This window comes from Arvicanthis niloticus, chromosome 4 (assembly GCF_011762505.2).
Source record: "Arvicanthis niloticus isolate mArvNil1 chromosome 4, mArvNil1.pat.X, whole genome shotgun sequence".
NCBI lineage: Eukaryota > Metazoa > Chordata > Mammalia > Rodentia > Muridae > Arvicanthis > Arvicanthis niloticus.
The window spans coordinates 59,200,243-59,213,858 of record NC_047661.1 but is presented as its reverse complement, the minus strand read 5'-3'; the positions used below and the strand labels follow the sequence as shown (position 1 = coordinate 59,213,858).

Here is a 13,616-nt window from a genome sequence, read left to right as displayed (position 1 = left end):
GAAGGGAGAGTCTGCCCTGGACCGTAACTTTTAAAGAGCCAGTCGGCTGACACCTGCTCCAAAGCACAGTGATCAGCAGAGACGGGCTGGTACCACTGTGTAGACTGATAGCAGCAGATCCGTTTAGCTGAGCTGTCTGTAGCAGGTTGGTCACGAGGACATAGACACTCCCAAAGCATAGCCCTCATGCCACTGTCCCAGGCTGGTTTGGGTTGTGGTAAGAGAAAAATTTGCTCTGTGTAGCCCTGTACATCTGAGGTAAGAACAATTTTATTGCCGGAAGGGGGAAAGCAAGAGCCATACAGCCTCCTCCAGCCTCGCCCATCTGTGATGATGTAAATGTATGCCAGTCTTTACAGCTCTAATCCCGCAGGAGGCCGGAATACAATTCAACTCTTTGTTTTTTTTTTTTTTTTTTGGTGGAGAGCAATCAGCTCGTAGCACTGCTTTAGTACATGTTAATAACAAAAATTTCGGCCGTAGCTCGCGTGAACATTTGACCTTGAAGCCTCACAGGAGAACAGACATTGGGGATTTCTACTTGTCCTTGAGTTACAAGAGTAGATAATGAATTCATAGAAATTGATAAAGAGTATCTGTCAGGCAGCTGCTGAGGTCATGAGACTGGTATGCGGAAGTGCCCATACAACATGTGTAATACATAATGCAGTCCAGAGAGGTGGGTGGGTCATGGAAGCAGGAAGCGAGCCTCAGCAGGAATGTTGGCTCTGCTGGAGCCACCAGCCAGGAGCGCATAGGCTCCCCAGCAGCTAAGGGAAATGGGAGCGCTCGCTGCTGCAGAGACGTAGCCGTACACGGTGGCAGCACTGTTGCTGTACTGGGGCTTCAAAGACATTGAAGACAGTGCAGGTTGGATTTTTAGAAATTAAAATGTACATACTACAAATATTAAATGCTTAATACTGCTTAAGTAGAGGGACCGAACAGGGGGTGGGAGAGAAGGAGGAGCACAGAGAGCCCTTCCTTGTTACTTTTGTGTGTGCTACATTTGTAAGTAAAGGTTCAGTGCCGGGCTTCCCTGCGCAGAGGAGCAGCACCCTGCCATTGAGTGCTTGCTGCTGCTGGAGCATTTCTAAAGTAGCTGTGGAAGGTGTGTAGAGATGGCGAAATGTGTCTGTAGTTTCCACATACTTAGGGAACCATAGCCACTTACTCCACTCTCTTGACTGTGTAATCCAGACGCACGCACGCACACTTTGTCATTTACATGATGTATGATTTTATTTTTTAAATTTATTTTTGAGTGAAGGTAAAATATTAAAAAAGATATAGTGTACTTTTATGGCAAGTTTTTTTTTTTTTTTTAATGTACTTTCCTGAGTTTTCTCTTGACTTTGAAAATGAAATTAATGGCTTCCGCAGTTGCTCTGGTCTTTCCCACTTGCCACCATACTTTGTATAGACCATGGGATGTAATTCTTTCTTTGAAGTCATTGATACATAAATTGATTTCGGTTTAGGAGCACCAGTTGGTTATTTATATTTTAGTTACTTAGATTTATAAGGAGATTAAAATTGAGTAAGTATCACTTTCTAGAAATGAAGAGAGAAAAATAGGCTCTCTTGTAGTTTGACATTTTAGATCATTTAGTAAATTTGGGTTGCCTGTCAGTCTCTCAGTTTCAATGCTGGGCTCTGATCTTCTGGTCATCTTCCCTGACATGAGTAAGTTTACATTCCGATGTAGAGAACTTGCATTCCGCCAAGCAGTTCTGACGCACACAAGAATGTGGAGGCCCATACGCAGGGCAAGGTTAGGGACACTGATAGATGGGGCTTCCGTGCCCAGCTGCTGCCTTTTCCAGGACACTCACACTAATAAAACATACTCTTGAATCAAATTGGGACAAAGTGTGCTGACAGAAACCTAGGCTCAATTAGCCTTACAACTTCTGCTGCCAATTAGTTGCCTATGGGAGTTTACACAAACTCGGTAAGTTGCTTTTCTCAGACTCATGCTTTCTGGTTGTGAACTTGAGGGGCCCTATATAGCAGGCTGTTGAATACAGGATATTACAGTGCATTTTGGATTATAAAGGTCATGCTATTTGCACCTGTTACAAACATTTTCCTTAGTTTATTTTGACTTGAAGAACTGAGTTAATTTGTAAATATTAATTTTTAAATTGTTTTGTGCAAAACTTTCAAGTGGGATGAAACTGTGGACCACTGTACTGTGTGCTGTGCTGTGTGGTGTGTGCTGTGTGTTGTGTAGTGTGTGCTGTGTGGTGTGTGTGCTGTGTGGTATATGCTGTGGTAAGTGCTGTGTAGTGTGTGCTGTGTGCTGTGTGCTCTGTGCTCTGCTGTGTACTGTGGTGTGTACTGTGGTGTGTACTGTGGTGTGTACTGTGGTGTGTGCTGTGGTGTGTGCTGTGGTGTGTGCTCTGCTGTGTGCTGTGGTGTGTACTGTGGTGTGTACTGTGGTGTGTGCTGTGGTGTGTACTGTGGTGTGTGCTGTGGTGTGTACTGTGGTGTGTACTGTGGTGTGTACTGTGGTGTGTACTGTGGTGTGTACTGTGGTGTGTGCTGTGGTGTGTACTGTGGTGTGTGCTGTGGTGTGTACTGTGGTGTGTACTGTGGTGTGTACTGTGGTGTGTGCTGTGGTGTGTACTGTGGTGTGTACTGTGGTGTGTACTGTGGTGTGTACTGTGGTGTGTACTGTGGTGTGTACTGTGGTGTGTACTGTGGTGTGTACTGTGGTGTGTACTGTGGTGTGTACTGTGGTGTGTGCTGTGGTGTGTACTGTGGTGTGTGCTGTGGTGTGTACTGTGGTGTGTACTGTGGTGTGTACTGTGGTGTGTGCTGTGGTGTGTACTGTGGTGTGTACTGTGGTGTGTACTGTGGTGTGTACTGTGGTGTGTACTGTGGTGTGTACTGTGGTGTGTGCTGTGGTGTGTACTGTGGTGTGTACTGTGGTGTGTACTGTGGTGTGTACTGTGGTGTGTGCTGTGGTGTGTACTGTGGTGTGTACTGTGGTGTGTACTGTGGTGTGTACTGTGGTGTGTGCTGTGGTGTGTGCTGTGGTGTGTGCTGTGGTGTGTACTGTGGTGTGTGCTGTGGTGTGTGCTGTGGTGTGTACTGTGGTGTGTGCTGTGGTGTGTACTGTGGTGTGTACTGTGGTGTGTACTGTGGTGTGTGCTGTGGTGTGTGCTGTGGTGTGTACTGTGGTGTGTACTGTGGTGTGTACTGTGGTGTGTGCTGTGGTGTGTGCTGTGGTGTGTGCTGTGGTGTGTGCTGTGGTGTGTGCTATGCTGTGTGGTGTGTTCTGTGTGCTGTGCTGCTGCTGGTCTTTCAGCTGATGGCTGGCAACAGGGCTTACATGCTGTTATTTTCATAAGGCTGAGAGAGCCAACACTTGACAAATGTGGACCTGTGTAACTTAGCTGTCATTTTGTGACTATTTAATGTTAACGGTTGTAAGGATGTTCTGGCACTACATTGAAGTTGAAGCACTGAAATCAAAGTTGTGCAGTGTATTCATACAGAACAACTTCTTTAGGAACACACATACCATACTTTCCCCATCCTGACATCCCTCTTCAACTTCATAGCTGCCTGTCAAAAGCCAGTGTCTAAGATGGAAAAGGGCCAACAGGGTTCTGAATGGTAAAGCCAAGACTTACCAGGAGTGTTGGTGAGTGTACTGCATGCGTGCGCGCACACATTGATAATTTTGTGGTGCACTCAGGTACACAGAAAAACTGAAACTACTCAAGATTGGGATGACTTTTAAAGTGTTTTAATTCAAATGTAAACAGAACAACCCTAAAACTTTGAAACTTCAAAGCAGCAACAGTTAACCTTTCTGTAGGTTGCATTCTTCGCAGGGGCTGCCTGAGGACACTTGGTCTGTATGGATTTGACATTCAAATCTTTGGGTATTTTCATCTGACCTAAGGTTCTTACTGCACTGTGTGATTTTGCTGAATTTGAATTGCTATGTGAATTACAAATGCTGAGTGGTCTTTTCCCACTCAGCTAGTTGGCAAGTGGGCCTGACCATTGAGAGCTGCCTCTCACTGAAGGCCAGTTTGGACTGTCATTGGCTTGCAGCTGTTTGAAGACTCATCTTCCACTGATCGTAAGCTAACAAAGAAATAGTGGCTGTATTTTGTCAATTTTTTTTGCAAGTTCTTATGTTAATTAAAAGGCTTATGTTGATAATACTGATTTGTGTTACACATGAAGGGGACTGGGCAGCAAAACACTTTACATGTCAGAAATAATATGGAAGAGTCTTAGTATTATCTGTGGACACAAGGAAAAATGTGGTTATGTTGAGTTAAAGAATACATAGGTATAACCGATTGCTTGGAACACTCACTGAGTGTCTGTTCTATGTGTGTCTTTCCCACGTCTTCCCACGTACATTCACAGCTGCTGCCACTTCAGCGTTATATGACCAATGGGAAGAGGTTGCTGCAGTGTTTCTCAGTGGTGTGTTCCAGTCTCAAACAACTGGACGTTTTGTTGGGGACTGGGGGGCTCTCTAATCATGGCCTGGCGTGAAGTGGTAGGCAAGCACTCTGCCATCTAGTTGTTTGCTTTGACTTCCTGCTTTTTCTTACTCCTGAGTCTTTGTGAAGAAACGTAAACCCACTAAAATAAATAGAAGCTAACTGTGAGGAATCGTCCCTCTGTGTCCCCTCGGACCTCGGTGACCTCTCACTTTCTTCCTCTGTGAAATTGCCTATTCTAGCTAATTCCTCTAAGTGGAGTTTTTGTGACTGGCTTGTTGCCCTCTGTGTGACATTTTCAAGCTTCATCCATTTTGTATCCTGTGTCAGTTCTTCAGTCCTTTATATGTCTGAACAGTCCTCCGTTGTAAGCTGCGTATGGCGTCACACAATTGTACACCCAGCACTTGGGAGGCTCGAGGTGGGGGAACATGGATTGAAGGTAGCCTGGGCTATGGAGCCAGATGATTATCACCAACATTCTGAAATCTATTTTATGTGTACATACTACTGTTTGTTTGGTTAATAGAGTTGTTTCCGTATGTGACCATTGTGAAGTATATTGCACTGAGCTCTGCTGTACAGATAGTGGAGTCCTGGCCTTTCGCTATCACCAGGGCTGTGGACACCACTGTAATAGCCTCATGATTTTGTAAGGTAGTCTCTAGAGATCCTAATTCAGATCCTTATGCTTCCAGCTGGGTTAGGACCAACTAACCCTTCTCCCCAGTTCAGTTGGCTGTTTGATAGAAAGACAAATGCCTCGCTTAGCTCTATTCTGAGGGTGCTAGCGTCTCTCCTTCAGCATATTTGAGAAATTAATGTGATGGAGAATTGTTTTCCTTTCGACAGCTTTGTGATGTCTGCAGGATGTGAGTCTTGTGGCTGCAGTTTATCAGCTCACCTGCAGCTCCCATGTCCCAGACTCTCCTGGGAATATATTACACAGTGTGACCTTTGCATGTTAATACAACTCAAAGTCATGAAGTGCTTTCTAGCCCTAGTTAGTAACAGGATTTGCAGTGTAGAGTAGGGTGTGGGGAACTGGCACAGGGACTGTGCATACCGGCAGTGCTAGTGTTGAAGGTGGGAATTCAGCTTTCTTGCTGAAGTTTGTTCAACCCCGTGGCAGCAGGTTTTGATTTCTTTCATCAAGTATTGTAGGACCACTGTATGCAGTACAGATATGTATGATTTCCTTACTGTGCCATTCATTCCACATTTTCAAAAGAAGCAGTCGTGTTTATAAAATTGTCTAGGTCTGAAGTGGAATGAAATATGACAACCTAGTCTCCCAGTTGTGCTTCAGCTTGCTTATTTATTTTGAGGTGCTGGCAGTGGAACCTGGGAGGTGCTCTTGCTAATTACACATACCACACTGAGCTGCACAGCGTCCCCTTGTGTTCATTGTTAGATTTTGATGTTATATAACTTAGTAACAAGCCTGAAGTATACAATATACATTTTTATCTAGTCATGTAATAGTATTAAAATGATGATATTGGTAAGCCTGTTATGTATTTTACTATGTCAAAATTGTTTTGCAAGATGTTGAATACCGTGATGCCCTGAGGCTGATGCCTGGAATCACTTTATTCTTTGAGACTGTTTCTCAGTCAGTCCCAGAACTCTTAAATTATGGCTAGTCTCACTAGCCAGCTTGCTCCAGGGATCCTTTGACTTTCCTTTCACCACAACAGCCATGCAGGTTTGCAGTGGATTCTGGGATTTGAACTCCAGTCTTATTGCTTGCATGACAAGGGCTTTAACCGCTAAGTCATTTCTCTACTTTATAAGACATGCTGCAGTATGTATGTTTGAATATGTCTGAGGGTTCTGAAAGTGGTTTTAAATGGTATTATCTGTGATTCTGGGTTTGCTCTTCATTAAACAAGTTTTGATCCCCGAAGAACATAATTGATGAGTCTACTCTGACCTGTGACCTCATGTAAATGAATAAAATTGACAGATGAAGTGGTCAGAGTGACCGTCATCTTGATTTTCATAGCTTAGTTCCTAGTATGTGAAACATTGTATGTCATGATAAAAGGGTCCTATAAAAGGGAGAATTTCCATAGAAGTCGCCCAGAAAGCCTAATTAACTTCACGTTGAGGAAAAGTGTTCAATTAAAATTTGTTATTGGGAACATATTTTTTCCTTAAAAGATGTTTAAAGTGGAATATGTGGACTATGGACTTTCACTGTGTCATAAAGAAGAAAAGATGTTTATTGTTTGCACGAAAATAGAGAATTGGAGATTATCATGTTAAGGGAAATAAGCAAGTCTCAGAAAGACAAATGTCATATGTTTCTCTCACATGCAGCCTCTATATTAAAAGCACAAAACATAGAAAGTGGGAGGGAGATGAAAGGAAGCAGGTCAGAGGGAATGGGGAAGGACCAAGGGTAATAGGAAGATGCACGTAAAAGCACGTACATATGTGCACAGGTATTACAGTGAAACCTTTTATTTTTTTACAGTTACTGTGTGTACTAAGCAAACTAAATAAAATATTACTAAAATATATACATGTAATGGTGAAATATATGTATTCAGTCTTCACTGAAGCTTTAAAAAGTGTTTCTTTTTAGAGGGAGAGGAGAGGTTTTTGGAGTAGCGACTGGGTAGAAACAGGTAGAGTTTGTGGATAGAGAAGGCAGGTCAGACCCTCTCTGGTACACCTGGGTTCTAGCTTATAAAGAAAATGTCAGGAAAAACAAACAAACAAACAAACAAGAAAAACAGTCTTCTCCAGGATTAAAGTGAGAGTTGACAGAGATGGGGCAGAGGACTGTGTTCCGAGTCCCCAGGGTGGAGCTCTCAGGGAGGGAATTCATGCACACATCTGCACACACATCTGTGCATACCACTTGTCCTAGGTTGGCATCTCTTTCTTAAAACATTTAGAATAACTTTGATCAGGGAAATTAGAAAACAAAAGTATTCCCGTGTAGAAGGAGTGTTTAGTCTGAGCATGTTAACTTAGAAAAGGGGATTGCTTATAACTTTTTTTTATAAATATTTTGTCATTTACAATGGGGCCATTTCTGTCTGTATTGGAATATTCTAAAACTTCACCTCATTGAGAATGATTTCCAACAGTCCATCACAAAACATGTTCATATTAATTCTTCCTTATTACATTATTAATTTGAAAACAATTTTCCAGAAAAAAACATGATTGAAACTTAGAATTTAAATTATTTTGTTGTTATTTCTTTGTATAAAGATGACTAAAGACATTTTTAATGTGTAGTTTTTGTAATTGAAAAAAATGTCTTTAATTGGAGGCTAGCTAGAATTCCTAATTCATGTTTCTTGATCCCTGAGTCTGTCTTTTTTTTTTTTTTTTCTTTTTTTTTCTTTTTACCTCTTTCTAGTTTTGGCAAGCGTTCTGCAGGAAGCTTTAGGCGTGGCTGCGAATGCATCGTCTTAGAGCCTTCTGAAATGATTGTGGTAAGAATATCTCTTTGAGAACTTTTATTTTCCTGAAGTATCTTCCAGTAAAAAGTAAAAGAAATCTTTTTCACAAACTACTTGTTCATCTTAAGGTGCTGTATTTTTGTAACAGCTTTACTTAATAATTATGAATCTGAGTTCATACTTGTAATATTGCAATTATTTACAACACTCAAATGTAGAAGATAGAAAGTTGAAAGGGACAGTGTTTGGTGTTTGAACTTTATAATTCAATCAGTGGTCATGTCTTTTAACTGAAATTTGGGGGATCCTGGAACTGTAGAAGTTTAGGTCTGAGGGGCTTATGCGTTGAACAAATTCCTTTAAGTGAATCACATTGATGGGTATTCAAGGAACAGTTAATATTAGACAATTCTGAATTCCTTTAACTGAGAGGACATTAGAGACCTGCTGACTCCTTTGTCTCTTATAGTGTGATTTAAGATACATTAAGATAAGGCATCATATGGAAAGGTAAGAAAGATGTTAGCAACATAATTATTTTAGTAAAGCGTTAAAGCAAAACCATCTGTGATACTTCTTTCTTACTGCATACAAATAATTTAGGAGAGGCTATTAGACATTCGTTTAAAGAAACAAAAGCCAAGGCGGGTAGGTACAGTACCCAGCCCTGACTAGCCTTCAAGATGGCTCCATGTGCTCATCTGCCTTGTTGTTCAGGGAGGAAAATCTTGTAAAGTAAATGATGGCACAGAAGTGGCGATAGTGGAACTTTCTTGATCACATTTGGTTAAATATTTGGTAGGTAATTCCAGGTCGAGGTTTTAGAGGCAATTTCAGATTTCCCCCAAGATACTACAGAGGAATTTTGTCAGCAGTAAGAACTTCCTCTCCAAACCTAGTAAAAAAAATTGGGGCCAAATCTTATAAAATGAGAAAATAAAATGGCGGTGGTAAAATTTAGGATTATGAAAATCTTGGACAGATGAGAGGACTTTCTGACACTTTAAATTGAGATTTTTATTCCTGTTAATGTTGCTTTCATGGATTTTTTTAATATTTGTTTTTGGTAAAGTGTCTGAGGTTTCATACTTTGACAGTATTACAGGAACTGTGAGAGCAGCCTTTGTATGAGCAATCCTGAAGACCGTAACTGATGAATAAACTCACTTTGCTTGTTCCCTGTTAGTGTGTGTTGACTAGAATTTTTAGATGTTTAGAAGGAAGAATTGTGTTTTTAAAGCAGTAAATGCTATACAAGCAGAAAGAAACGGAAGGCATGCCATGTAAGCCGGAAGAGGAACCTTGCTTCCTAGAGCCATCCTGCTGGCAGCGATGTCTGATTCATTCAGGGTTCCAGGGGGTTTACAGAGTTTCTCAAATGCATCAGATTTTTGTGCCTGTCTATACTAAAGCTATGACAAGCAGTGGGCGTGTTCACAAAGTGTGGTCATACCCCGTGACCTCTTTGACTTGTAAGTCAGCACAAAGACTACTTAAAGTCTCTTCCCCCGAAACTACAGGACTTCCAGGGTAACCCAGATTGTCCTAAGTGGAACTGAGAATGCTGCTTCACCCAAGAGTCACTGCGGGCCACTTAGCTCAGAGAGGTGCAGAATGAATGAAAGTAGACCGTTTGTAAGTTTATTTTCTCATCTGGTGTTAATGTGGAATGGTCTGACTGGGGAAATAAAATCTCTTGGGGGTTTTATTTCAGGTGGACTATATGGATGAAAATGAAGAATACTTCCAACGTCAAGCCTCCCACAGACAGTCTCGAAGAAGATTTAGGAAAATCAACCAGAAAGGCGAAAGACAAACAATTATTGACACAGTGGACCCTTACCCTGTGGGCAAGCCGCCTTTACCTAGAGGCTATCATACGGTGAGTTATAGAGCACAGATTTGGTGCTTCTCATAAGTCTTTTGTGATGGGCATGTGTAAAAAGATGGTTAAAAGTTGATTATCTTGCATTATTTATTCATTGGCTTTATTATTTACTTTGAGACTGGTCTCCCTTTGTAGCCCTGACTGGCCTGGAACTTACAGAGCCCCATCTTCTCTTGTTTGTTTGCTTGTTTTCCCCTGAGTTTTGCTGCTGCTTCTGGTGGAAGCCCACATCTTCTCATCTGAATAGATTGCAGAAAGTATTGAAACAAGAACTGAAGAGACACAGCTTAGTTGTTGTATCTTAAACTCTTCTCTGAGATGGGCTTTGAAATGGGCATGTAACATTTGAGTTGGTATTTCTAAGTTCCCTTCTCTTAATTCAAGAATGTAGCTCTCTGCTGTGCTGCTGTCTTAATGACTGATATCATATCTGGCTTTTATTTAAGAAGTAGGTATGTGTAAGGCTTTCCTGGTACTTTTGTGGGTTTTTATTCTACTGGGAGAATATTACCTCAGCTCTGTTCAATGCAGAGAACTCAGAGTTACCTGAATTGACTTAAAGAAACAGAAACATCTGTTGATGTTCTGAAATGCTTCTGCAGAACAGGTTTGGAGAGCCTCCTAAGTGCTGGGACCCACTCGAGTGCCACTGATTTTACATTGAAGAAACGAAGCCTTGGATAGTGGGTGCTCTATACAAACTTCCATAAACTCAGTTTAGAGCCTTTCTTTTGTTTCCAAATGAAAGGACCCCAAGTTCTTATGCTAATGGCATAACGTGGAAGGTCATTTATCTGTGAATGACACACAGAAGTGGCCACTATAAGAAGTTAGTTTACAACTAGATACAGAAAAATGGTTCACTAGCTAACTAGTTTACACTTACCAGTTTTTCTTTCTGCAGGTATGCACAAGTGGACAGTGTACACAGACCAAACCATTAACTCAGCTTTTAGTAACTTTAGGTTGAACATCCTTTATGTCCTGTTCACACACTTATTTCTAGGAGAGCTCTTTGTTTTACAATCTTTAACAGGGTTTTGAACACCTGCAGTCTGTGTGCTCCATGCACTTTTTCAGTGTATCATGGAGAATCCTTTGCTTGAGTTCTTGGAGAAGAACCAAGTTTTATCTGCCACAGAGGCAGCTCTGTTTGCCTGTTGGAGAGGCTTGGGTATCAGAGAAGAGCAAAGCTTAAAAGAAGCTGGGCCAGAGGTAGGCTGCAGATGGAGGCCCACCTCTTGGACATAGCAAGTTCCCGGCCAGCCAGGACTTCAGACCAAGACCTTGAGCCAAAAACAAAATAAAAATAAAAAGGAAGGCAGAGGGAGGGTGGAAAATTTATTTATATATATATATATATATATAATTATGTATATATACACAATATATTAATATATAGTTATATATTACTATATAGGTATATTAATATGTAATATATTAATTTATATATTATATAATATATTAACATATATTAATATATTATTAATATATAATATATTTATTTATTTTAACAATTGTAGTTAATTGAAGAAGATAATTGGTTTGGGTGTAGATTTAACATCTCAGAAAGAAGGAACTGCATATTAAAAATTATAAGTGCTAGTACTTTAAAATAGATGACTATGTTTTGATATACTAATATTTTTACTATTTGTTCTGCTATGAAATTGCCTTCTCAAACTAGTTTCCATCCTAAGAAACTCAGATGAGCATGGACTTCTTGCTCAGAGTTGATTGTTGGTTGGATTAACCTGATGAGCATGTGTGGGGCACAGGGTCATAGCATAGCTGTTTCTCATGCCTGCCGTCTCTTGTCCTTCATGGGATCCTTTATTGGCCTTCTGTGCATCATTCCCATTTCTTGCTCTGTTTAACTGTATATTTTTAATAGTATATTATCTGGTCAACAGATACTTTTGGAAACAATTTAATATTAAGATTAAAATGCTATATTTATTTGCTATATGTGACCAATGAGAATAATTTTTACTAAATGAATTAAGATGGTTGTGATTCAAAATTGAGTCCTTCTTGAGATATAAATTATTTTATTATATATATGTATATATATATATATATATGTATATAATTTATTTGGCTTAAACAGGTTTTAATGAGGAAAACAAAATTTGTTTTATATATTTGATAGACACAGTACAAGAGCTTTAGATGAGAACAGTTATTCTTCATTTGCTGTGAGTCATATTGTTCTCTTTCTCTTGGAAAAGAGTTGGCTAGCGTAGTGGGGCTGGGTTGGAAAGCTGGTCTCAGTCGAGTCGCTTGAGTGTAGCTGGGGCGAGTCAGGATGACTTTCCAGTGCATGGCTAAAGAACACAGCACAGTAATGCAGCTGATCTGCGCCGTCATTCCACACTGAGATGAACATAGTCTTCGTTGTGGCAGACGTAACGTGGAGCATGTCTGACATTTGTTCCTCTTTTCCTTTCCTCCTCTATGGCACTCATTTCATTCTGGCTCAAAGGAATGCACTAAATCTCAGGTATCGTAATCCGTGTGGTGTCTTAACACTAACCTAAGTTTGTGTGTAAGTTTGCAATGTTACTAATGAATTATGGTGCTGATGTAGTTTGCTCGGTCTTGTCCTGCTGTGCTTCACGCCAATGGAGTGAGGCTTGTGCATGCCTTGGAAGTGTTGGTTTAGGTGGAGGTAGCACGGTAGGTTTCATTCGTGCTCTTCTACATATGGGCAGGTCATTACCTGAAGAATGCGAGTGCAATTTAATTATTTTTAAGAGTGATTGAAGCACTATTTCTTTTAACTTGTTTTGCAAATAAGAAAAAAACAGACATTGGAATTGCCCTGCCTTTCTTGTGGGAAAGCTCATGGGAAATTCCTTAGAAACTTATATTTTAATTATTCAATTGATAGAAAGCAAATTTAGAAATCCCAGGATGAGAGCATTTGGGGAATATACTGGGGAAATTTCATTTACATTAAAAAACAAAACCAGGCTTATTCAAAAGAAGAAATGGGAACTTCAAATCTCGTACTGTGTTTTCTTATTTGCACCTTGATTTTAACCAGATTTCATGCTTTGGTTTGCCTACATTTTAATCAAGAGATCTAGAATACCCTAACTTGTTTCTTAATGCCTGCAATAACTAATCTGTGATTTTCAGGATTGGGCTGTTGAAGTTGCAGCTCATGTTTGGCTTAGGGCATTTGGAGCTATGGAAGAAAAATTGATGATTCCCTGGAAGATGGTAGAGGAACAGTAACATTTATGGCTGTGTTACTGTACAGGAGAAAGGGCATGAGTAATTACATTTATATTGAGGAAATCTGTCACTAATATTTTTGGGTATTGAGGCAGCCTTCCATGAAATAACAAACTATTTGTCTACATTCTCAAATGAGACAACTCCTTTATGTTCTGTACAAGGGGATGCTGTACTGGCATAGATGCTGTGTTTCATAGAAATTGCTGGTTTTTATGTGGGGTGGTGTATGTGTACATGTGTACATGTGTACATGGGTGCATGGGTGTGTACAAGTGTTTGGAGCCCAAATCTGGCATCGTCTATCACTGTCTGCCTTGTTCGTTAGAGCTAGGATTTCTTGCTAAACCTGGAGCCTGCTTTATCAGCTGGGCTAGCAGCCAGCAAGCCCTAGTGAGCCTCTGTCTCTTCTTTCAATAGCTAGGGATGAGGTGTGCACAGGACCACACCCTGTTTACTTTTTAAAAAAAAGACTTTTATTTTATTTTATTTATTTTTAGTGTATGAGTGCTTTGCCAGCATCTATGTATATGCACCACTTACTTGCCTGGTGCCTACAAAGTTCATCAAAGGTATCAGATC

The 13,616-nt window shown here is 40.5% G+C and overlaps 1 protein-coding gene across 6 annotated transcripts in view; it reads left to right on the top strand.

Moving 5' to 3' along the window:
• Positions 1-13,616, top strand: part of Rapgef2 (Rap guanine nucleotide exchange factor 2) — a 224,518-nt gene that overhangs the window by 101,431 nt on the left and 109,471 nt on the right. For 3 of the 6 annotated variants that reach the window (XM_076932543.1, XM_034500567.2, XM_076932548.1), the window contains 3 exons: positions 7,861-7,936; positions 9,618-9,785; positions 12,277-12,294. In XM_076932543.1, coding sequence (XP_076788658.1) covers positions 7,861-7,936; positions 9,618-9,785; positions 12,277-12,294 — 262 coding nt within the window. Of the gene's footprint in view, positions 1-851; positions 871-7,860; positions 7,937-9,502; positions 9,539-9,617; positions 9,786-12,276; positions 12,295-13,616 lie in introns of those variants that run through there. The other 3 variants (XM_076932545.1, XM_076932544.1, XM_076932542.1) reach the window with 3 other exon arrangements.